Genomic DNA, 21,865 nt, shown 5'->3' with positions numbered 1-21,865 from the left:
TTTAAGACGAGGTTTGTGGGTTGATTGCTGGGGATTTAGTGTCAAACAATTATAGAATTCACTCTAGAACGGTGCGATGCCCATCTGAAGTTTGTTGAGCGGGAAAGTAAACAAATAGGGTGAACCTGGGAAGAATGACGTTACGTAACTCCAGTATTAAGATGATACAGAGTGTCATCCTTCTTCTATTATCCCCTTCTGGTATTATTTAAAACTATCTCTCCACTAAATCTTGGTTTTTTACCAATACTGAAGTTACAATTTTGACATTGGAAATTAATTTTTATTCAAAAAATCTATCGACTCTAAAAGCTTTATTCTTTAATAGAATAGAATATGTTGGGCGCCATATGTTGTAACGCACCTCTAATTCAAATTTCAGGACATTTGGACCATTTAATCCAACGATATTGAGGATTAAATACTGAATTTACAATTTTAACCTTAAAAACTATTCATTCTAAAAGCTTGAATCCTTTTTAGTATAATAGAATAGATTGTAACACACCTCTATTTAAAATTTTTGGACATAAGAACCTTGGGACCAGTCGATCCGAAGATATATTCAGTCCAAGAAGCGATATCTAGTTTTCTTGTAAACTAGATATCGCTTCTTGTTCAGTCATTTTGACTGGAAATTTTTTATATAAAAAACTATCCACTCCAGAAGCTTGAATCCTTTTCAGTATAATAAAACATGTCAAAACACACGTCTCATTAAAATTTCAGGTCATTTGGATGAATAGGTCAAAGGATCTTGCCAAAAAAACCTACCTCGTACCATAGAACTTACTGTTAAATTTGGGTTCCTTTGAATTTTCTTCAAAAGTCGGGCTTATCCAATTCTTTGAACGGGCTTCTATAGCGCGAGCAGATTGCGTCGTGTTGCGCGTGATCGAGTGGGCTATGGTACTAGAGAGGTGAAAATTGCAAAGGGCCCGGTGGCGAATGGTGTCGGCTTTCTATGAACTTAATTTCGATTAAATTAATTCAAAAATAATCAAAATGTCGGCTTCAGCGATATATATTTTAGATTTAAAAGGCAAGGTAAGTATTTTTTTAACAAAATTTGAGTTTTTAGGGTGCATAATTCTTATAAAACCAAAACAAAATCCATATACACAAATAAGGGTGCCACATCCCAATTTTTCTAATTAAGTAAATTAAAATCATTTAAAGGTCCTAATATCCCGAAATTATCGGGGGGATATCGATATGACATCAGTAGACAAGTTTTTGACCCTTTTAATGGAGAAAGAAGAAGAAGGGTGTATGAACCCCATATTGCAAAATAACGGAATTACTTTCACCTATATCAAATATAACAATCTTTACTGTAAATATTAAACTTTACTTTTGCCATGGTAAAAATATTATAATAAAAGACTAGTTTACGAAGAAATACTCATGGTAAACATGAGTATTTCTTCGTAAACTAGTCTTTTATTATAATCTTTACTGTATTGTATCGTTCTTAAACCTGTTGCTAAACACGCGGTATTTGCCGAGTACCAAAATCTTCACATTTTGTCGCGGTGTTCATGTTCATCATCCCCACTACTGTGATTTAGCAATAGACTAATGGCACCCCATGTTATTTCCCCATAGAGATTAATACAGTCGAAGGCAGAGGGCTGCCATTACTCTATAGGGAGCTAACAACTGGCTAGGGGGAAGAGGTAGTCTGACGTCACGCAGCCCCCCTCTGGTTGGCATTTTTGCGCGTAGAATACTGTTTCCAACCTTTAGGGGGGATGAAACTCCAGTAAGAGATAGAAGGGTGTGACGTTTCATGGTCAGAACTGTTAGCTCCCTATAGAGTAATGGCACCTACTTGCCTTCGAGTGTATTAAGCTCTATGGGTAGTTAACATGGAGTGCCACTACTCTATTAAATAGCTGTTTGGAGCTCCCTAAACACCCCATGTTTGGCACTGGCTTAAAAGTCTAATATCTTACGTTGCAAAGGCATTAATACTTTAATTCCATACATACCAGTGGTCGCCACAACCAAGAAAAATGCAAATGTTGCATTGGTTTTTGTTTTTCTACATAAAATTGTCCAGGTTAATATCAAATATATGAAACATTTTGTTGAACAGTCTTATTTATGGCTTAAAAATTATTAGGTATTCATAGAATACTTCAAAGAACTCGAAGAAGAAAGTATCAGAGACAATTTTGTTGTCATTTACGAGCTCTTAGATGAGTTAATGGACTTTGGGTATCCTCAAACGACTGATAGCAAAATTCTCCAAGAGTATATTACTCAAGAGAGTCACAAAATGGAAATCCAACCGCGTCCACCAATGGCCGTTACAAATGCAGTTTCTTGGAGATCGGAAGGCATTAAATATCGCAAGAATGAAGTTTTCCTCGATGTGATTGAATCAGTCAATTTATTGGTATTTATTTCAGTATTTTTTAGGCTTAAATTAATTAAGGGATTCATTGTTTTACTATGCATCTTTTATAATAGGCCAATGCCAGTGGAAACGTATTAAGAAGTGAAATAGTTGGTTGTATTAAAATGAGAGTGTATTTGTCCGGTATGCCAGAATTGCGGTTAGGTTTAAATGATAAAGTGTTGTTTGAGAGCACTGGAAGTAAGATAATGGAGTAGAAGTGTCTTTAAACAGGGTTCATACAAACCTGGAAAAATCAGGGAAATAAATTGTTGAAAAAAACCTCAGGGAAATTTCGAATTCTTAGTAAAATTTAGGGAAATTTGCGTCAAACAGGGAAGGGCCGAGTAATTAAGCAAAATGTTCAATATAACACATCCTCCATAGGATTAACCTTACACTATACTTTGGAGGCTCGTAACTCTGGTTATATTAGAGATACGGGGATGTCCTTTGAGTATGTTATAGTCCAATTTATCCCCCATCCAACCATACTAAAAACGTAGAACTGCGACAAACAGGGGCTGAGTAATTAAGCAAAATGTTCAATATAACACATCCTCCATAGGATTAACCTTACACTATACTTTGGAGGCTCGTAACTGGTTATATTAGAGATACGGGGATGTCCTTTGAGTATGTTATAGTCCAATTTATCCCCCATCCAACCATACTAAAAACGTAGAACTGCGACAAACAGGGGCCGAGTAATTAAGCAAAATGTTCAATATAACACATCCTCCATAGGATTAACCTTACACTATACTTTGGAGGCTCGTAACTCTGGTTATATTAGAGATACGGGGATGTCCTTTGAGTATGTTATAGTCCAATTTATCCCCCATCCAACCATACTAAAAACGTAGAACTGCGACAAACAGGGGCCGAGTAATTAAGCAAAATGTTCAATATAACACATCCTCCATAGGATTAACCTTACACTATACTTTGGAGGCTCGTAACTCTGGTTATATTAGAGATACGGGGATGCCCTTTGATTATGTTATAGTCCAATTTACCCCCCATCCAACCATACTAAAAACGTAGAACTGCGACAAACAGAGGCCGAGTAATTAAGCAAAATGTTCGTGAACATACCCCCTCCATAGGATTAACATTACACTATACTTTGGAGGCTCGTAACTCTGGTTATATTAGAGATACGGGGATGTCCTTTGATTATGTAATAGTCATATTCGCCCCCCCCCCTTCGTTAACATTTGCTCCATAGAATACTCCATATACGGGAAAAACCTGGAAAACTCAGGGAATCATGTGGGGAAAAAACCTGGAATTTAATCTCAGGGAAATTTGTTTTCCAAAAGTTGTATGAACCCTGCAATTAAGAACCAAAACAGGACAATAACTACTAAAGATAATCTTTAAAAAATGTAGGAGGAAAAAGCAAATCTGTAGAATTAGAGGATGTAAAATTCCATCAATGTGTCAGATTATCACGTTTTGAGAATGATAGGACAATTTCCTTCATTCCTCCTGATGGAGAGTTTGAATTGATGTCTTACAGGTTAAACACCCATGTAAGATACCCAACTGTTCACTGTATGTCAGTTCCTAATCCATTCTTGGCTTCTTTTAAGGTGAAACCTTTAATTTGGATTGAATCAGTCATTGAGAGACACGCTCATAGTAGAGTAGAATATATGATTAAAGTAAATCATAAGGAAAGGAAGATATGTCTTTCCTTTCAAATTCTAACAATACCCTTTTTTTTTTTAAAAAAAAAGGCAAAGAGCCAGTTTAAGAGACGTTCAACCGCTAACAATGTTGAAATTGTAATTCCTGTGCCTCACGATGCGGATTCACCCAAATTTAAAACCACAGTTGGCAGTGTTAAATATGCCCCTGAACAAAATGCAATTATTTGGACCATCAAATCCTTCCCGGTTAATTTTTAATTAATTAATCTAATTGATTAATTACTATTACTTAATCAATAACTATTAATTAAATAAATTCACAGGGAGGTAAGGAATATTTAATGAGAGCTCATTTTGGTTTGCCAAGTGTTGAAAGTGAAGAAACGGAAGGCAAACCACCCATCCAAGTCAAATTTGAAATTCCTTATTTCACAACTTCAGGCATTCAGGTACGAATTAAAAGGATTTTAATTAATTAATCCTGTTTTTCTTTTAAGTTATTAAGTTAATTAATTAATTAATAACTTTTAGGTTCGTTATTTAAAAATTATTGAGAAAAGTGGTTACCAAGCTTTACCTTGGGTTAGGTACATCACCCAAAATGGTGATTATCAATTAAGAACGCAATAGAAAACATTTTTTCTTTTTGTATAATTTGAATTAATAATGGTCTCTATTAATGGTTGAAAATTAATTATTTCTGTATTTTTTAATTGAGGATATTGATATTATGGAGTTGTTGTTGTTGTTTTTTTTTCTCTCTTGTTAATTTAAATAAAGAATACAACATTTATGCCATAGAAAAAGTTTCGTTACATTCCATGTTTTTTCCCTTTTGCTTCGTGTATAATTTATATAATTCAATTTTGAATAAAAAATTAATTAGCAGAGCCTTGACGATGTTTATTATATATTTTTCACGCCTGGTCTCTGTCATGAGCCTTAAGAATAAAAACAGTTGAAAAAAATTGCGCTTCCTTGTTTTTTTTTAAATAAATTAAATTTACAACCTTCAGATTAACATTTTCCTTCCTAAGTTCCTGAATGACAAACGCGAGTGCTTCAGGATTGACACCATTTTCACATAGCCTGATGCATACCGCTAAGGTTTCCGCATCAAGACCAGTGTTTAATAGTTCTGATATTTGCTCCAAAGCTATTAAAACATTAATTAAAATATTGATTCTAATATGTTTTGGTACTTTTTGGTTGTCAAAAATTCAAATTCCGCGACTCAGGGTGGGAAATAAGGATTTTTTTAAAACTGGACATTGGGCCAGCGACCCCCCCCCCCCTGGTCTGGAGTAAATAAACTGGTCCATGACCATTGACCAGGGCGCGTCGTCTGCTAAACTAAAGAAGTGGATTATTAAAATACCTGATATAATTTCTGGACTCTGGCTACCCTTCCATTTTATTAGTGGTCAAGTGGACCACTGACTCCCCCTCCAATTTAATTTTTAAACTGGTCATTTGCCCTGTGCCACCGCCTTATTTCCCACGCTGTTCCCGCGTTATGTCTAAACCGAGGCTTAGCAATTTATTTACGAAACACAGGCAAGTAACTACGCTTCCGTTAATTTTTTTAAATCCCAAGATCAAATCAAAACAAAGCTTAAAACCTGCATAGTTAATCTAATTCTTCTTAATTGTTATAATTTAAAATTATACTTACTTTCAAATGTTTCTCGAGCTTGCAATATACTACTGCCACTATCAGCCATTTTGAATTTTCTAAAAACATTAAATGGCTTCGCGCATGCGCTGGACTGGTTTTAACCAATCACAAACAAATATATAAACCGTTGCAAACTGGCGGGAAATTTCAAACTACGATAAGCCGCGTGGGTTTGACAATTAATGTGATAAGCTTATAAGATTAAAAAAAGACACGTTTTTTTAAGTGCGTATATTTAAAATATTAACTTTAAACATCGGAAGATGTTGTACTATCAGAATTAAAACGACAAAAAGGACAGTGTCCCTTTTGAAGAACTTGAAGTTCATAATCATCAGCGTGAAACACCTATAATAAATATTATCTAAGCCTCGGTAAATATTTTTAACAGAGAAATCTTTACCTTATTGCATGATTTGCACTTGGTAATTTGAACATCAGGCATCAGATTCTTAAAGTACTGGTACTTGAGAGGTTTAGGCCAATCACAGATTATCACATCAGATCTTGGGAGTGCCTCTAACACGGACGCACCAACTTTAACTGGAATGAATTCGAGTCCTCCCTCTTCGTAGGTCATCAACTTGGTTGAAAATGGGTCTTCAACGGAACTGCCAAGCTGATTGGTATCAAACCTTATCGCCTGATAATCTGACATGAAGAAATGGATGAAGTCCACCTTTGACTGGACTAATCTAATCACAAATCACTCTAGAAGTACCTTCAGTTTCTTTGACAGTGGTCCCTAAAGGTGAATTATCTATTGGTTCGGCTTCAATCAATTTCACCGCTTCCTCATCACTTATTCCATCTTCCAAGACGAATTCAACAAGTGGTAGAACATCAAAGGACACGAAAGAAAATACAAATGGCTGCTGACAATTGATACAACAATTTCCCTTATTGTTTAAAAGCGGATTCGTTGTTGAACATCGATAACAAAGAGGTAATAAATCCTCGGAATCCGTGAAAGGTTTCGATCTGATGGTAATAGCGCCCAAGTCAACCGTTTCTTGAAACCTAGGAGGAACTCTGAGCATTTGCAACTTGTCATAAGCGTGCCTGGCCATTTTATAAGCGCCTAAATTACGACTTTGTTTAGCTAACGCGTAAAGAATGGCGACTCGAGAAACTCCGGATGGACAATCGCTCAAAGTTTGATGGAGTAAAAATCGAGCCATGTTAAACAAGGCTTCCGGATAGAATGACGTAAATGGTTCTTCCTGAAGAACAAAAATACTTACCGTGAAAATAATTAATAAAACTGACCAATTAACTTACGATGTATCTATGGATATAATGATAAGCGTAATAAATTTCCGAAGTTCTTCTATGTTCCCAGAAGAGATCTATCAATTTAGGCATTCTCGCATCGCCTTCTTGCAATATATCCAAGCACTGCATCGACAGTAACCAATAATAATATCCCGCGTCACTAAATCGATTCTCATTCACAGCATTTTGCGTCAAATTCTCCAAAACTTTCAAAGCCTCATCTTGACGTCCGGCTTTATGGAAAGCCTTTTGAGCTTCCACAAAACATTCATTTTCCGCCAAGAAATTGGCATAAGGAATGTAGACCATTTCCTTAAACTCGGAATTTTGCTCAGCAACTGAAAAAGCCTAAATATATCATGGTTTTGAGAAGAAAATGCAAGAAATGGTTCACTTCTACAATCTACGTCTTCCATTTAAAATATATTGGCTTACCTCGTCCCACATCTGATTTTCAACGTACATAACCACTAGGGCTTCCAAATCATCCAATCTTTTATACATTTCAGCGGCATACGCGACTTGCTTATGTTGTTGCAAGTATTCGGTGCAAAGTATGAGTGAAGGTCTATCGGCTTTATCCAATTTTCGTCCTACATCAACTAACATATCAATCCATCCATTTTCCCCGATAATTTCAATAGCTTTTAAAGTTTCTCCTGCAGAAAGATACATTTCGGCCGCTGCTCTAGGTTCGTTAATATTCTTAGCCCAATCGGCTTTCTTTTTAATTAGCATTTTCTTATCTTGAACATCATCGGACTTCAAATACTCCTAATTAACAAACAAATTAAGGGAGTTCAATGGTAGACGCGTACGTCACAATTTTAATAAATAAATAAGAATTACTTGGGCCAAATCAAACATTCTCAAATCAGTGTACATATTCATGGCCTTGCTTTCCTGTCCCGCTTTCTTATAAATTCTAGCGGCTTCGGCAAACTTCGCTTGATAGGCGCAAATATCTCCTAAGAAAATGTTCTCGGACTCATTGCGCTTCTTACGATCCTCGAAACTTTGAATTAACTGAAGATAAGGCAAATCTCTAACTCGTACAAAAGCCTTTCTAGCTAAAGGAAACTTCAAATTTTCCATTGCGGAATGAGCCAATGCTTTCCAATCATTTTCAGGAACGCCTAAACAAGCGACTTCATAAGCTTCCCTAAAAAATTAATGATAACTTATTTTTATAAGTTACCGAATTAGCCTTATTCCTGATCAGCGCCATCTACCCATAGCGGTGACTTTGAGAACTACTGTAAGCGGCAAGCCAATCATATGTCGCTAAAATCTGGTGACGTCATTTTTGGTAAGACCCGAGAGTGCCAGTCAGTGACGTCACCAGATTTTAGCGACATCTGATTGGCTTGCCGCTTACAGTAGTTCTCAAAGTCGCCGCTATGGGTAGGTGGCGCTGATCAGGAATAAGGCTAATTAATTAAAGAGCTGTCAGCCGAGAACATTTCTCACTCAAATTGTTTCTTCTCAAGGTACTGATACATTGAAGCCGATTGAGGAACCTCAATTGTCGACATGGTATTATAATGTAGACAAAATACTTTCGAGCCACAAAAACCAACAACAAAACCTTGAAGTTTCTGTTGATGAATGGGGAAATTGCCCGCTTTGATATTAAGATAACCGCCACCAGTGAAACAAAGCATTTCTTCGTTATGGCTATTCCAAGCTACGCTATTAGCATTTGGCTCCTTTGATACAAATGGAATCCAACGTCATTTTAAAACTTTTCTTTGTAAACTACTTCCAAGAAGTGATATCTAGTTTATTAGGGAGAAGGTATAAGATGCCTAAGTATTCGCGCGAGCCATAGTCCCAGTCCCCCTTTCAAAATACAAGGGGGGGACGTAAAAGGAGGCCCGGGCTATTTCGCAGCCTCTCCTCAGTCGGAAAATATGACCAGAGAGAATTTAGAAGGGGAGTGGAAGGGGTGGTTTGGAATGTCGCGCAACGTCGTCTGCTAAACGTTATCTAGGCAGGTCGATTTCCGGTATGATGCGTTTGTAACAGAGATATTTTAGAACACGTGACCGGAAACTCGCCTACCCCAACGCGACATCTTGTTTGGGCGTCATCACGTTTAATAGAGTCAAAGGGGGGGGGCCTTCCACTCCCCTTCTAAATTCTCTCTGATATGACTGTAATTTTCGTCACTCGCGTCGCCGCGCTGACGTGAGTTTTCAAGAACCAATGAGATGCTGGTTGAGGCGGGGATTAACTCCGGACCTACTATACGTTTGGACTGGAGATGAAGCTGCTGGAAATGTGGCGAACTTATACCTTCTCCCTAATAAACTAGATATCACTTCTTGCTACTTAAATTACCTGAAACAATAACTCTTTGGTTTGAATATTATAAACTAAAACAGTTCCCGAATCATCGACAATCGATAATTTTTTCCTAGACGTGCTTAAATCCAAGCATCGAACTGAAGCCGATATTTTAAGCACCGGTAATGGGAATGGATTATCCAAGAAGATTTTCACAACCTGAAACGGCCGCTCTTAAGCTTATTTATTTTTTCTTTCTTTCTTTCTTTCTTTCGGGATTATTTAAGTTTCCACAAACACTACTACTAACTTGTCCATTTTTTAATCCCACTAAGAGACCTTCCCTACCGGCAGGACCGCCTGTAACTTTAATGTAGCGTATTGGGGCTTCGAGAATCCATTCTCTTTCTTTGACCCCTTGAAACGAAAGGCATTGAAGCCGTTTTTCCTAAAAACGCCGATTACAATATCAAGATAATGTTCGCACGCGCTAATCTGCAAGTTCTTTGACCAACCTGGCATAGAACTAAATGATTTGTGCAAACCACGAGTAAAGTACAATCAACTTTTTGATTGATTCGTTCTTTAACTCTATAATGCATGTCCGTTGAATCGCCTTTAGTTAATTCATAGATAATAATTTTTTCTGGTAGTTGAACCTATTTAAAATTGGCGGGTTTTGTTGGTAATTTTCTATTTCAATTACTAAGGATGATGGGGGGGGGGAGTTTGCGTAATCTAAGAGAAATCGGCACGCTAGCTGTGGAACGGCTTAGGTCCGGTGGGACGCTTGAAAATGGGGGAGGAATACACGGAAAAATGGCCGGAGATCTTCCTGATTCGTCTTTTGTAGACCGCCCGCCATTTTTCCGAGTATTCCTCCCACAATTCTAGCGTCCCACCGGACCAAAGTCGTCCCACAGTTGCCATGCCGATTTCCCTCATTTACACATCCTCCCCCATCATCTTCCCAATTACGCGATAAGTTTTATAAATCTAAACTTACTGCGAGTCTATGCTTGTAAATTGCCAGTTTTTTAACCAAATCTCTACACTTAATCCTAACTATAATTAAAATTAAATCAGTCTCCGTTTAAATTCAAATTTTCTTCTAACCTAAGTCGCCTACCCTTTTCATCAGTTATTAAATGTTGTATAATAACATCCGACATTGTCTCCCTAAACGCGTATCTCTCTCTATAAAGACTATGAACTGTTGGAAACCCAAGTTCGTAATAACCCACAGTTCCATCTTGACAACCAATTGCCAAATTTTGGGAATTCAATTGGGCTTTACAGGCCCAAACCCAAGAATTAAACTCAGCAACTTTTCCAACAAAAATTCCGTCTGTAGTATAGAGAACAGCTTGTTTGCTCGATCCACCAATCAAAAGATAATCTCCACTTGGAAAGAAATTAACTGAAGTTGGATCAAAACCCAGTTGTCGATCTTTCCCTATTTGTTTTCCAGTTAGATTATAAAAGGAAAGTGTTTGACCCCAGTCAACTACTGCCAAAACTTCGTTATTTTCATCCCTAAAATTTATTAGTTAAAAGTAACTATGATGACTCGACGACAAATAATTCGATCGTTAAAAATACTTGTTAGGATTCCAAGAAACACCCCAAATTGGAGTTTGAACTCCACCCGGTCTTTCAATTCTATATCTCTCTTCACCAGTCTTAAAAATGTTTTAATATTTTTCCCCGTTAGATTTAATTGTAATTGTTGAATATTAATCGCGAATTATTCTCACCCTTCCTCTAATAGATACAGCTCCGTTAACTAAACCTAAAGCTAAGTGAAGTCCATCTACAGTCCAACTACAAGAAGTTATTCTAGAATGAACTCTATGCTTTGAAACAGATTTTTGTTCGGGTGACCAGAGACCAAAGTCTGAACAAGAACAACTAGCCAATTGATGAGATACCGGATTGTACGATAGTGCTTGAATACTCTCATGATGTCTATAAACACGGAGACAGACTATAAAGCTAACTGCAGTTTGCAACTACTTTAGATATTTTTCAATCCAACATACGAGTATTTTAATATTCCCTCAAGTTTAGAGGTCCAAATAATAACTTGTTTATCAGAAGCTCCCGAAGCGAATCTTTTACCATCTTTGGAGTAAGCTACGCAATTAACTTGGTCTTTATGACCTTTTAATGGTTGGATTAATGTTCCATCAGTTGCATCATAAACTAAAACCCGCGCGCCAGCCGCTACAATAAGCTGAGTGCCATCAGGTTTGAAGGCGAGATCATAAACACTTCATATTTCATATAAATAATTAAATTAAAAATGTAAAATCGGTAATTTTGACATAAATGTCAAACAAAATATAGTAACCACCACCAATAATCCATAGATTTTCTTACCATTGTTCTTTGTTGTCTCGATCCTTTATTTTATCCACCCATATTGGAACCGTACGCATTGTTTACACAATTAAAAATACTTAAATTAACTTATTTATTTCATTAATTTACAGAAAATTAACTAGTTACATTGGAAAACGTTTATGACATTAAAAGCACGTGTCCCGGTTCGCGCCATTTTGTTTCCCGCTCTAGTTTGTTTACATTCCGTAACTTAGGCGCCGTTGTCATGGAAAGTGCTGCCACCTAGATAGCGATTATTTCAATGGAAAAGGATGCGGAGGGAGCAGAGCTACGCGGTGAAGCTCGGTGCCCCTGAGACGAGAGAAGGTAGGTATAAGGCTAGCGGAAACACGCGAGGAGGAAACGTTAAATTGGCCTACAAAGTAGGAATAGCGTAGTATAAAATCGATTTATGACTCGCACTCGCTAACAAAATGCGGGAATGAGTGGAAACTTCACACACGCGCCCTTTATGTTATAAACATGACGTCATCCTTAGTAAGAATAATAGAGGTGGGAAAATTCGGCAGGGTTATTTCATCGGAGGTAGCGCGCCAGCTGAGGAAGTGTGATACACCGTCCGGATCAATAGGATAGGATAGGATAGCCAAAAAAAATATGATCCTATGTCCTTCTGGAACAACGCGTTAAAAGCCGCGGGGTACGCATGTCCCGAAAATAACGCAATTTTAAAGAAAGAAGGAACAAATTCGCGCTCGCCGCGGAGCTAAAGAGCGGTGTCGATTTACTCTAATCGTGAGGATTTGTGTATAGAATAATGACCACTTAATCCGTCTCTAAGATTATTGAGAAAGTGATTACAAATGAGTGCAGCAATGTCAGTCCAAAAATCTTTCTCCATCAGTAATTTGGAACAGTCAGGCGATTACCATTCCGGAGGTATAGGGGAATCATCAGATTCCGGCATCACTCTCTTCAAGTTCGTGTCCTTGGGATTAATCATCGCGTTAGGAAGCGCGGGAAACGTGTTGGTAATCTACGCGTTTAGCCGGAATTTCAAACTAAGGCGCTCTCCCTATATCTTCATGCTGGGTTTCGTCACGTTAGACTTAATTCGCGTATGCGTTTGTTATCCCATTATCTTCGTGACGGTTATGCATAAGCGGAAATCCGAATCGCATTGGCTTCTACAGAAATGTCCCCATTTATGTCAGTTGATGGCCTTCGCCAATGTTTTCTGTCTCTTTGGCAATTCGCTGACTCTTTTCGCGATGTCTTTAGACAGGTACGCGGCCACGAGGTTCGCGAGATTTCATCGTCGAAGAATGATTCGCGGTTTCTTCGGGACTGCCGTCCTATTGGTTATTTGGGGGGTGTCTATCCTGAGTACTTTCCCGTCAGTATACATCATGGGTTCGTACCAGTACCTGCCGGCCGAAGCTCAATGCAGTTTCCCTCACCATTATTACAAGAAAAACGCGGACACGCTATCGCTCTTGAGCTTTTTCGTCGTAGTCGTCGCCCTGAGTCAATTGGTCTACTTCAAATTGTTTCTTTACTTGAGAAGTCGCCGAAGAATGAGACCCATACTGTACGAACCGGCAGTTAGCGAAGACTGGCACTTTTTCGGCCCTGGGGCTACGAGGAACATAGCGCGTAACCAATGGTTGATTTCATCCTTGTCAACCTCAGCTGCCCCTTTACCGACCATCGGCCGCAACGTCCTGAATCTACTTCCGAGGGAAGACCGTTTTTTGTCCGTCAATTCCAGAGCTTTGTCCGAAAGTGGATATAGCCCTCGTAAAGACGAAAACTTGACCAAGACTTGCTTCATGGTCAACGTCGTTTTCATCGTCATGTGGGCTCCTTACATCGTCTTGTGCTTTTGGCAAACTTTGAAGTATCAAGGAAATGGCACTAACCCAAAGAGCGCTTCTTCCGCTATCCCCGATTGGCTGAGGGTGTCTTCCACTTGGTTAACTTATTTCCAAGTAGCTATTACTCCCATCACCTTTTTCGGAGCTTCCGGTTTTGCCCGGAAGTCACTCTTCGTGCGTCATAGAGTACCGAATCGTAGACGCGAGTTTACTCTAGAACCGTCCATTTCAACGTCGTGAAAAAACTGTTTCAGAGTATCGAAAACGTTTTACAAAGTCAAGAAATGATCTTTTATTTCATCCTATGACTATGACGTTACATCTGATTTAAGTTGGATAGAAATGAATTAATTATTAACGCCAAAACTAAACTCCACAAGTATTCGAGCCACCGAGATTAATTCCTATTAATTAAAATGTGCAATTACGTCCGCGACTGATTTTGCTATATATATATATATATTTAATTTTTATATAATAAATATCATTAAAATATAGATAAGAAATTTAGGAATAATTTACAATATAGAAGTAAAATCTATAACTTGCCACCTAAATTTAAAAAAAAAATCGCATATTTTTCGTCTAGTTTTAAAAAGAAATGACCTTGAAACAGCGCCATTGGTTATTGTGTTATAGCCTGAAACTGAAATAAATCTGGACTAATTTTAAGAGACAATCAAAGGAGAAATAGGTGGCCCTGTCCAAAACCAATAGTAGCTTTAAATTTTTAGATTGTTAGGTCTGATCAATGCATATAATAGAAGCTAGAGAAAACTGGAATTACAGCGAGATAAACTTTTACGTCGTCCATTTAGAGACATTGTAGAGAATATTTTCTAAATAAAATAACTGAGTAAACAAAGTTATGAAAAATGAACGGCTCTCGAACATTTTTTTTTCTTAACCACGATTTTTGACCTTTAAATTTAGCGGGTTATTGAAAGTGGCAGCTACTTGCCTTTGACTGTATTAGGCTTCACGAGAAGAAATAACCGAATGCTACTTCTATATTGAAAAAGTAGTCCTATTTTTTCCCGCCATTTTCGCATGCGCGCGCATTCAATGTCGACTACCGCGCGGGGTGAGCCGTTAAGCGCCTAGCACTTTTTTTATCGGGCTTCGTAAAAAATCGATTTTTGATGTGAAAAACAAAGGTTTGTATTTTCGTTTGATTTTAAACGTTATTTCAAATTCTTATTACAATATTAAAACTTAAAGCGAAAGTTTACTTTGCGTTAACAAAATTAGACACTTTCAAGAGCTTAATAATTAGAAAATAAGCGTTAAACTTTGCGGCGTTAAAGTTAACCCTTGGTTTCGCGCTAAAATTACCTTTCATCGTGGTGACTGGTCGGTGTAGGTTTTCTAAGGAAGCCACTCTGCCAGACCCGATTTCCATACTTTCTAGAATTGACATTGTTCACGCTGTATTTTAGCATTTACACTCCAAACTTTAGACGTGAAGTTATTTAATTTATAACCTAAATTAATTTTAGAAACACTACTATACTATTAGTTAAATATTAATGTAATGCATGAATCAATGCTACACTTCGTAAGTGTATTCAAAAAGACGCACATTGCCGACATGTCAATCAAAACACATGACTTTCTGAGTGTAACTATAGGACTATTAGTACACTGTAAGATTCCAAAACCAAATCTTTTTCACTTACAATTTCTTTTTTCTTTCTTAATTCTTTTACAGCAAGCCTAACGACTTTTTTTAATTTTTTTTTTCTTAACTCAAGAGAGCTCACTGATATTAAAGATTCTTATAATTCGACTAAAATCATAAACCCGGTTTTAAAAAGTAAAAAAAAAAATGGATCAAACTGATAACTGCAAAACAAACTTGATCATCAATTACCTGCCTCAAACCCTTACCGATGGAGAGTTTCGAAGCATGTTTGAATCAATTGGAACTCTGAAAGCTTGTAAAATTGTTCGCCACAAATCGACTGGTTATAGTTACGGCTTTGGTTTTGTAGATTACGAAACCCCTAATGACGCCAGTCGCGCCATAGAAACACTCAATGGCTATCAGCTACAAAATAAACGTATAAAGGTAGCTTACGCTCGACCAGGTGGGGATGTCATTAAAAACGCCAATCTCTACATCAGAGGCATCCCTAAAACCATGGAGGAAGACCAGTTAAAAAAGATTTTTCAGGATTGTGGCGAAATCATTCAATGTCGAATGCTGAAAGACGACTACACCGGAGAAAACAAAGGGGTGGCGTTTGTCCTCTTTGATTTGCACGAGCAGGCGGAAAAAGCCATAGATTTATTTAGTGGTCAAGTTCTTCCTGGCGCGAGTGAACCTCTGTCCATCAAATTCGCAGAAGATAATGCCAAGAAACTGAGGGTTCCACCGAGTGTCGGCCAAACAACGAGAGTCTTAAGCCCCATCAAGACAACTAGCAGCGCGGCGGGAGGACCAGTTAGGCCTAACAACAGCCAAAACAAATATCGATACAATCCAATGACAGGGAATCTGCAATATGGAAGCGTCAATTCCATAAACCCGGCTGAAGGAGGTCACACTCTTTTCGTTTATAATATTGGTATCGAAACGGATGAAAAATCCTTATGGCAGTTGTTCTCTCATTACGGAACGATAAACAAAGTTAACGTCATCAGAGACACTGGAACCGGTGCCAGCAAGGGATTTGGTTTCGTCACAATGGCAAATTACGACGAGGCTATGTACGCCATTGAAAATTTACATGGCTTTCGTTACGCTGGAAGACCCCTGCAAGTCTCATTCAAAACAAATAAAATGTAATGAGAAACCAAAAGGAAAACAAAAGAAAGAAAGATGAAATTTAGAAAATCCGCATTCAAGAAACAAATTTGTTAACTTTTTTTTTTTTTTTGTTATGGGCAAAGGGGTTTTTTTTTCCCATAATCATCATACATTTCATTTAAATAAAAAAAAATTCCCAATCGCCTAATTTTGATTTTTTTCTCTCTCTCTCCTCGTTTCTATCTTGATCGTTATCTCATTGCTAAAAATAATAAAGAGGGCATATTGTCCTAAATTTAAGTTAAAACTTAAATAAAAGAATTGTATTATAGAAGAAACCAACCACATATTTTCTCTCTTCGATCTATGTATATGTTAGTAATTAAAACTAATTAATTATGAAATAAGACTCGTCTCTCAACAAAAAAAAACCATGTACCGTAAAATAATGAATTCAACTAAAATTGTTGTCGATATTAAAAAAACGTTTTAGTGTAATAATACTATGCTATACATAAATAAAAAACAATGACGGTAGTTTATAATTGATATCTTTTCACTGGGATTGATTTAAATCCAGTTGTTTTATTCTACGATGAATTAAAAAAAAAAATATAAAACAAACAAGAAAATAAACGTAAAACGAACTGTAATCTAATAACAATGATGACCAATAAACTATCATATGGAGGAATCACTGAACAAACCTTGTATTTAATTACAAAGTACTTCACGTTCCCTTTCTTCGTCACTTACATTTAGGTGAAACGCGAAGAAACTTCATAATTATCATTTCTTAAATACTTTACACAAAAAAAAAACCAAATACCAAATGACATCGGAAAAGAGTTTGATAGAGAAAGTTTCATTATAAAATTTGGATTCGTAACTGAATTCACTAAACTAAATGGTAACTCTAGACTTTTAGAGGGTTTTAGACGAAAAGTGTTAAGACCTTATCGTTATCAACCTCGTTAACGTATAGGGGAGACGTTCCATTGAACATTTTGAAGAAAATTTTCAATTGTTTATTGTTAACGCGACACTAGATTAAGTTTTACCACAAGTTACAGCGTAATTTGTGTAAAATATATTTGTTTACTATGTTCTTTATAGTTTCATAAATATAAAAATCATAAAAAAAAATATAGAAATATTATAATAGTACCTATCCCAAGAAGAAATGTCACAGTGCTGAAGAAAAGTTATATATTACACACTAAAAGTGTAATATATCCTCTAGAAAACATAGCCTTTACAATTTTCCGACCCACATTTACACTCAATGGAAAGTTTGTTTTTGGATTCATCTTGAGTTTTAGGACTTCTAGGCGATTCATTTCCTAAAAAAAAAGTGTTTTGTTTCGAATCAAACAAAGCGCTAAACGTTGCAAATGACCTAAAAGTGAATTATTAGCAAACCTTTGCACGAAGTTGACATAGTATAGTCAAAATTTAGTTCTTCCCCTTTTTTAATATCTCTTCTAGCAAAGAAAGCTAGTCTAGGAAGTTTTGGGTCTAAGTTATTAATCCATACACCGTAAACTACCAAGTTCGGATCGCACTGTAAGAAAATTATCAATGAAACTGCAATCTCAATCTAAATTAGGATAATTTGGGTTTTTTTATATAGTACCGAGTGATTCATAAAATGCGCTACATTGCCATAAAATGCCGCGTCAACTGTGTAGAGGCAATCAGAATCATCATAATCCAAGTCAAAAAGATACGTTCGACCAGACGCATCATATATCTTCCCTCTCTTATCCGCTTCTTCGTTACTTATTACCTTTATTAGTACATTAAATTTATTCTTGAGGTGTGATAAGATTTTTTTCAGGGTTCATACAACTTGAAAACCGATTTCTCTGAGTTTTCCACGTTTTTCCCCCATATATATCCCCGATTTTTCCACGTTTTTCTTCATATATATCCCGAGATTTTGCACCTTTTTCCCCATATATAACCCCGAGTTTTCCACGTTTTCCCCCATATATATCCCCGAGTGTTCCACGTTTTTTCCCATATATATCCCCGAGTGTTCCACCTTTTTCCCCGTATATTTCCCCGAGATTTTGCACGTTTCCCCCCATATATATCCCCGAGTTTTGCACGTTTTTTCCCATATATATCCCCGAGTTTTGCACGTTTTCCCCCATATATATCCCCGAGTTTTGCACGTTTCCCCCCATATATATCTCCGAGTTTTGCACGTTTTCCCCCATATATATCCCCGAGTTTTGCACGTTTCCCCCCATATATATCCCCGAGTTTTGCACGTTTTTTCCCATATATATCCCCGAGTTTTGCACGTTTTCCCCCATATATATCCCCGAGTTTTGCACGTTTTCCCCCATATATATCCCCGAGTTTTGCACGTTTTCCCCCATATATATCCCCGAGTTTTGCACGTTTTCCCCCATATATATCCCCGAGATTTTGCACGTTTTTCCCCATATATCAAACTCACAAATTCCCCCAAGTTTTCCAGGTTTGTATGAACCCCGGTTTTAAAACTAGTACTATAAATACCTCTCCGACATATTCCATAACAAAAGTTCCCTTCTTTATCTTCTCTAAAGTCTTAACTCCCCAACCACATCCATTATCGGTTCGATAAATGGATAATTCAATCTATCAGTGTTACACTTAGAAGTTAATTTTACAAAGAAACAATTTCAAGGGCACCAAATAACAACCTGTCGTCCTTTTTGTACAATTCTATTCAAACAATCTGGTCCACACTTGCATCTCCGATTGCATTCGTAAATGGGACTCCCTGGTTCCACATTCAAAGTACCAAATCGAGTATAGGCAAAATAATTTCCTGATTGACTGGCGCAACATGATTTTCGTTCGTCGTAACAATTGGTACATTCGCAACCAACCGGAGGATCATCGGGTATAATAATACCTTGAGCCGCGCGATAGTCCGTAATATAGGTAAAATTGTCAGGGAAAACTTCAAGATCTACGTGATTTTCAATCTTAATTTTGGCCGAGTTGTTCAAAAGCTTGTTGATATCATCCTCCCATTTTTGTAAACTACTCAATGTTTCTTTTCGTTTCTCCACAAAGGAAAGAAACTCGTCAAAAAGTCCATTTTTAGTTGAGATTAACTGCTCTAAAGTAGAGCCTTTCTTTAAAGGTTTACTCTTCAAAATTTGTTTAGTTTCTTTCACAAGTTTGGTGAAATTTTGACTCTGATACGTGGATGCGGTTAATCCCCTTAATCTAAGCAAAGAACCGTAATCCTTTCTCTGAGCTAAATCAGAAATAAGGTTTCCAATCCTGGATTTTTTAGCGGCTTTAATGTCATCCACCGTTTCTCGTTTTCTTTTATTACCGGATCTGTTTCAATAATAATAAGTTTATTATCATTGAAAACGTTTTTCCAAATGTGTCAAAATGAAACACTAACGGATCTATATTGTTTGTCAAATGATATTTTTCAACAATATCCAGACAATTTCCGAGGTTTGTTAAACGTTCCCATGTATTATAATGCGAACTCCATCCTTTCCATTTTACTCTATATTCTAAAGCACCCTTTTCGCAAAAAATAACAAAATTGCTGTTGAACAACCAGTTCGAAATATTTAAAAATTAATCTTATTTATATAAACTAACATTATTCCTTCTGCATTTGACAATTTCTTCAACTTCATATTCTCCTACACGTTGAAAAACAGAAACAACCTAATGAGTGTCTCTGAAGTAAAACCATACCATAAGTTTATAAGATATGTTCTCCATAAGTATGAAACTTCATATACTTCGTAATCTACAGACTTAGAGCTCAAGCTAGAAATGAATAGGGAGCTAACAACTGGCTAGGGGGAAGATATAGTCCGACGACACGCAGCCCCCCCCTCTGGTTGGCATTTGTGCTTGTGAGTGCTGTCAGTTGTGACGTCAGATCCAAGGTTAAACGTCACGAGTCTGCCTTTAGCAATGGGCGGCCATGACAGTTACCGTTTTTTCTTTATGGGAAAACAGCATGGGTGACGTCACACCGGCGCTTCTGACAGCACTCTTAAACTGTTTCCAACCATTAGGGGGGATGAAACTCCAGTAAGTGTGACGTTTCAGTTACCTCCCTATACTCCTTTTTTTTTTTTGCAGTCCATCTTCTAGTCTGTACTAAGCCTTTGACAGCGCCAAATCAGGCGTCTTCGCTTTACTTCGAATCTATGACCTACTTCAATCACTTCATGACAAGTTTCTAAGTTACCAGTGACAAACTTAATGGTGAACATATCTTATGAACTTATGTTAAAACCTTATGGGGAAAGGTTTTGTTACCTTCCTCATGCTCATTCACTTCATCATCCTTTTCTCTTAGTTTTTTCAACTCATCCATGTGACAGGGGTCAGGATTTAAGGTAAGATTTAATTTAACACATTCCTTTTCCAAGTCTTCGTACGAAGTTATGGCTTCGATGCGGATAGATTTAATGGTATTCATTGTTCCACGGTTTCCACCCGCACTTTTTTCAAAGTTTTTTAATGAGTCTGTTTTATTGGTCATTTCGTGCTCTTTATCACTTTCTTTTAAAAGGTCATCATTGGTGATAGAGACGATATTTATGTTGGAAGAAAGCACCATATCATTTTTGACAACTAATATTTTGTCAATATCATTGCATTTGTCCATTTTATTATCTAAACTTTTGTTTTCACAAGCTAATGAGAGACACTCAGAGTGTATTTTGGTATCAACTTTGTCAACAGGTTTGAACCAATGTTTGATACTTGTAATTGACATTTTTAATTTTTATACAGAAACACAAGTGACAATAACAGGAGGAAATGAATAAAATTATATTTTGGCAAGGGGACAGTGGGACATAAGTCACATAAGGGTGAAACAATTTAATGACATTATCTTAAAATTTTAGTTAATTAAAGTAATATTTATATATTAACATAAATTACCTTCTATTCTACATATGGCATTGGAAAACGTTCAAGATTTGGCGCCATTTCCATACCTTGGCGTGTTTAATCTTACGATAAAATGTCTTTAAGGAATCAAACTACCGTCAAGTTAACTTGACACAGAGCGATAAAAACTATGATAATAACGGGCAATATTTGTTCCACTATCAAGTTAATCTGTCCCGAATACAACCGTTAAACGATAAAATGTCTTTACGGAATCAAACTACCGTCAAGATAACTTGACACAGAGCGATAAAAACTACGATAATAACGGAGGATATTTGCTCCACTATCAAGTTAATCTGTCCCGAATACAACCGTCCGTTAAACGTAATAGCCAAGGCTTAACGTAAATTATTTAAAACACCGCTTTCGAACTGTTTATCGCGGTAACGATCGCGAATAAAACTTAAAACTACTAAATAACGACTCTTTTTAAATTAAAATTACAGTCATAAGTAATTATTATAATTAAAACTACTCACAAGACGATCAGTCTTTTGTCTCACCACGAAGCACCCATCCTTTGAATAAGTTTTGAAATGAAAAATCCGCCGGCCTCCACCTATCAAAAGCCGTCAATGTGACGCAACCAAGATATTGCGCATGCGCTAATAGGTTTACGTAAAAAGGCGGCAAATT

The 21,865-nt window shown here is 36.9% G+C and overlaps 5 protein-coding genes and 1 pseudogene across 10 annotated transcripts; 3 read left to right on the top strand and 3 right to left on the bottom strand.

Annotated features, from left to right (window-relative positions):
• Window positions 1-888: 888 nt before the first annotated feature.
• AP-1mu (adaptor protein complex 1, mu subunit) lies at window positions 889-4,952 on the top strand. The gene is made up of 10 exons (XM_089869145.1): window positions 889-1,047; window positions 1,180-1,336; window positions 1,998-2,065; window positions 2,129-2,404; window positions 2,479-2,605; window positions 3,800-3,942; window positions 4,003-4,074; window positions 4,150-4,308; window positions 4,386-4,511; window positions 4,594-4,952. The coding sequence occupies exons 1-10, from the start codon at window positions 1,006-1,008 to the stop codon at window positions 4,690-4,692; spliced, it is 1,269 nt and encodes a 422-aa protein (XP_089725271.1). The 5' UTR covers window positions 889-1,005; the 3' UTR covers window positions 4,693-4,952.
• Mzt1 (Mitotic spindle organizing protein 1) lies at window positions 4,739-5,843 on the bottom strand. Its single transcript, XM_089869147.1, has 3 exons — window positions 5,738-5,843; window positions 5,073-5,218; window positions 4,739-5,003 (listed from the first exon to the last, which is right to left on the bottom strand). Exons 1-3 carry the CDS (start codon window positions 5,784-5,786, stop codon window positions 4,980-4,982), a joined length of 219 nt encoding a protein of 72 aa, XP_089725273.1. The 5' UTR covers window positions 5,787-5,843; the 3' UTR covers window positions 4,739-4,979.
• Window positions 5,844-5,937: 94 nt separating this feature from the next.
• Oseg1 (intraflagellar transport protein Oseg1) lies at window positions 5,938-11,903 on the bottom strand. Of its 2 annotated transcripts, XM_089869139.1 has the most exons (16): window positions 11,687-11,903; window positions 11,347-11,577; window positions 11,062-11,272; window positions 10,907-10,986; window positions 10,434-10,840; window positions 10,311-10,369; window positions 9,820-9,963; window positions 9,615-9,752; window positions 9,359-9,523; window positions 8,486-8,724; window positions 7,865-8,177; window positions 7,451-7,789; window positions 7,022-7,363; window positions 6,462-6,963; window positions 6,144-6,391; window positions 5,938-6,088 (listed from the first exon to the last, which is right to left on the bottom strand). In XM_089869139.1, the coding sequence occupies exons 1-16, from the start codon at window positions 11,743-11,745 to the stop codon at window positions 5,990-5,992; spliced, it is 3,576 nt and encodes a 1,191-aa protein (XP_089725265.1). In that variant the 5' UTR covers window positions 11,746-11,903; the 3' UTR covers window positions 5,938-5,989. The 2 variants fall into 2 exon arrangements, with proteins under 2 accessions (XP_089725265.1, XP_089725266.1); XM_089869140.1 differs by lacking the exons at window positions 10,907-10,986; window positions 11,062-11,272; window positions 11,347-11,577 and having other exon boundaries at window positions 10,434-10,708.
• A 622-nt stretch (window positions 11,904-12,525) lies between these two features.
• On the top strand, window positions 12,526-13,767 carry LOC149691769 (putative G protein-coupled receptor 173). The gene has a single exon (XM_089869427.1). It carries the CDS (start codon window positions 12,526-12,528, stop codon window positions 13,765-13,767), a length of 1,242 nt encoding a protein of 413 aa, XP_089725553.1.
• Window positions 13,768-14,588: 821 nt separating this feature from the next.
• LOC149691768 (ELAV-like protein 1 pseudogene) lies at window positions 14,589-16,985 on the top strand (annotated as a pseudogene). Of its 2 annotated transcripts, none has more exons than XR_016383463.1 (2): window positions 14,589-14,684; window positions 15,282-16,985. The product of XR_016383463.1 is annotated as an ELAV-like protein 1 pseudogene, transcript variant X2 (transcript). The 2 variants fall into 2 exon arrangements; XR_016383462.1 differs by having other exon boundaries at window positions 14,594-14,684; window positions 15,239-16,985.
• Window positions 16,818-21,764, bottom strand: Su(var)3-9 (Suppressor of variegation 3-9). Of its 3 annotated transcripts, none has more exons than XM_089869142.1 (9): window positions 21,218-21,764; window positions 20,585-21,033; window positions 19,910-19,953; window positions 19,701-19,828; window positions 18,979-19,630; window positions 18,812-18,913; window positions 17,916-18,068; window positions 17,702-17,843; window positions 16,818-17,622 (listed from the first exon to the last, which is right to left on the bottom strand). In XM_089869142.1, the coding sequence occupies exons 2-9, from the start codon at window positions 20,934-20,936 to the stop codon at window positions 17,519-17,521; spliced, it is 1,677 nt and encodes a 558-aa protein (XP_089725268.1). In that variant the 5' UTR covers window positions 20,937-21,033; window positions 21,218-21,764; the 3' UTR covers window positions 16,818-17,518. The 3 variants fall into 3 exon arrangements, with proteins under 3 accessions (XP_089725268.1, XP_089725269.1, XP_089725267.1); XM_089869143.1 differs by having other exon boundaries at window positions 20,585-20,830; XM_089869141.1 differs by having other exon boundaries at window positions 20,585-21,764.
• Window positions 21,765-21,865: the final 101 nt, after the last annotated feature.

This window comes from Phalangium opilio, unplaced genomic scaffold (assembly GCF_054372755.1).
Source record: "Phalangium opilio isolate 3A_F unplaced genomic scaffold, DU_Popi_V2 ptg000025l_1, whole genome shotgun sequence".
Taxonomy (NCBI): Eukaryota; Metazoa; Arthropoda; class Arachnida; order Opiliones; family Phalangiidae; genus Phalangium; species Phalangium opilio.
The sequence above is the reverse complement of the archived record's forward strand: the minus strand, read 5'-3'. Positions and strand labels throughout refer to the sequence as shown.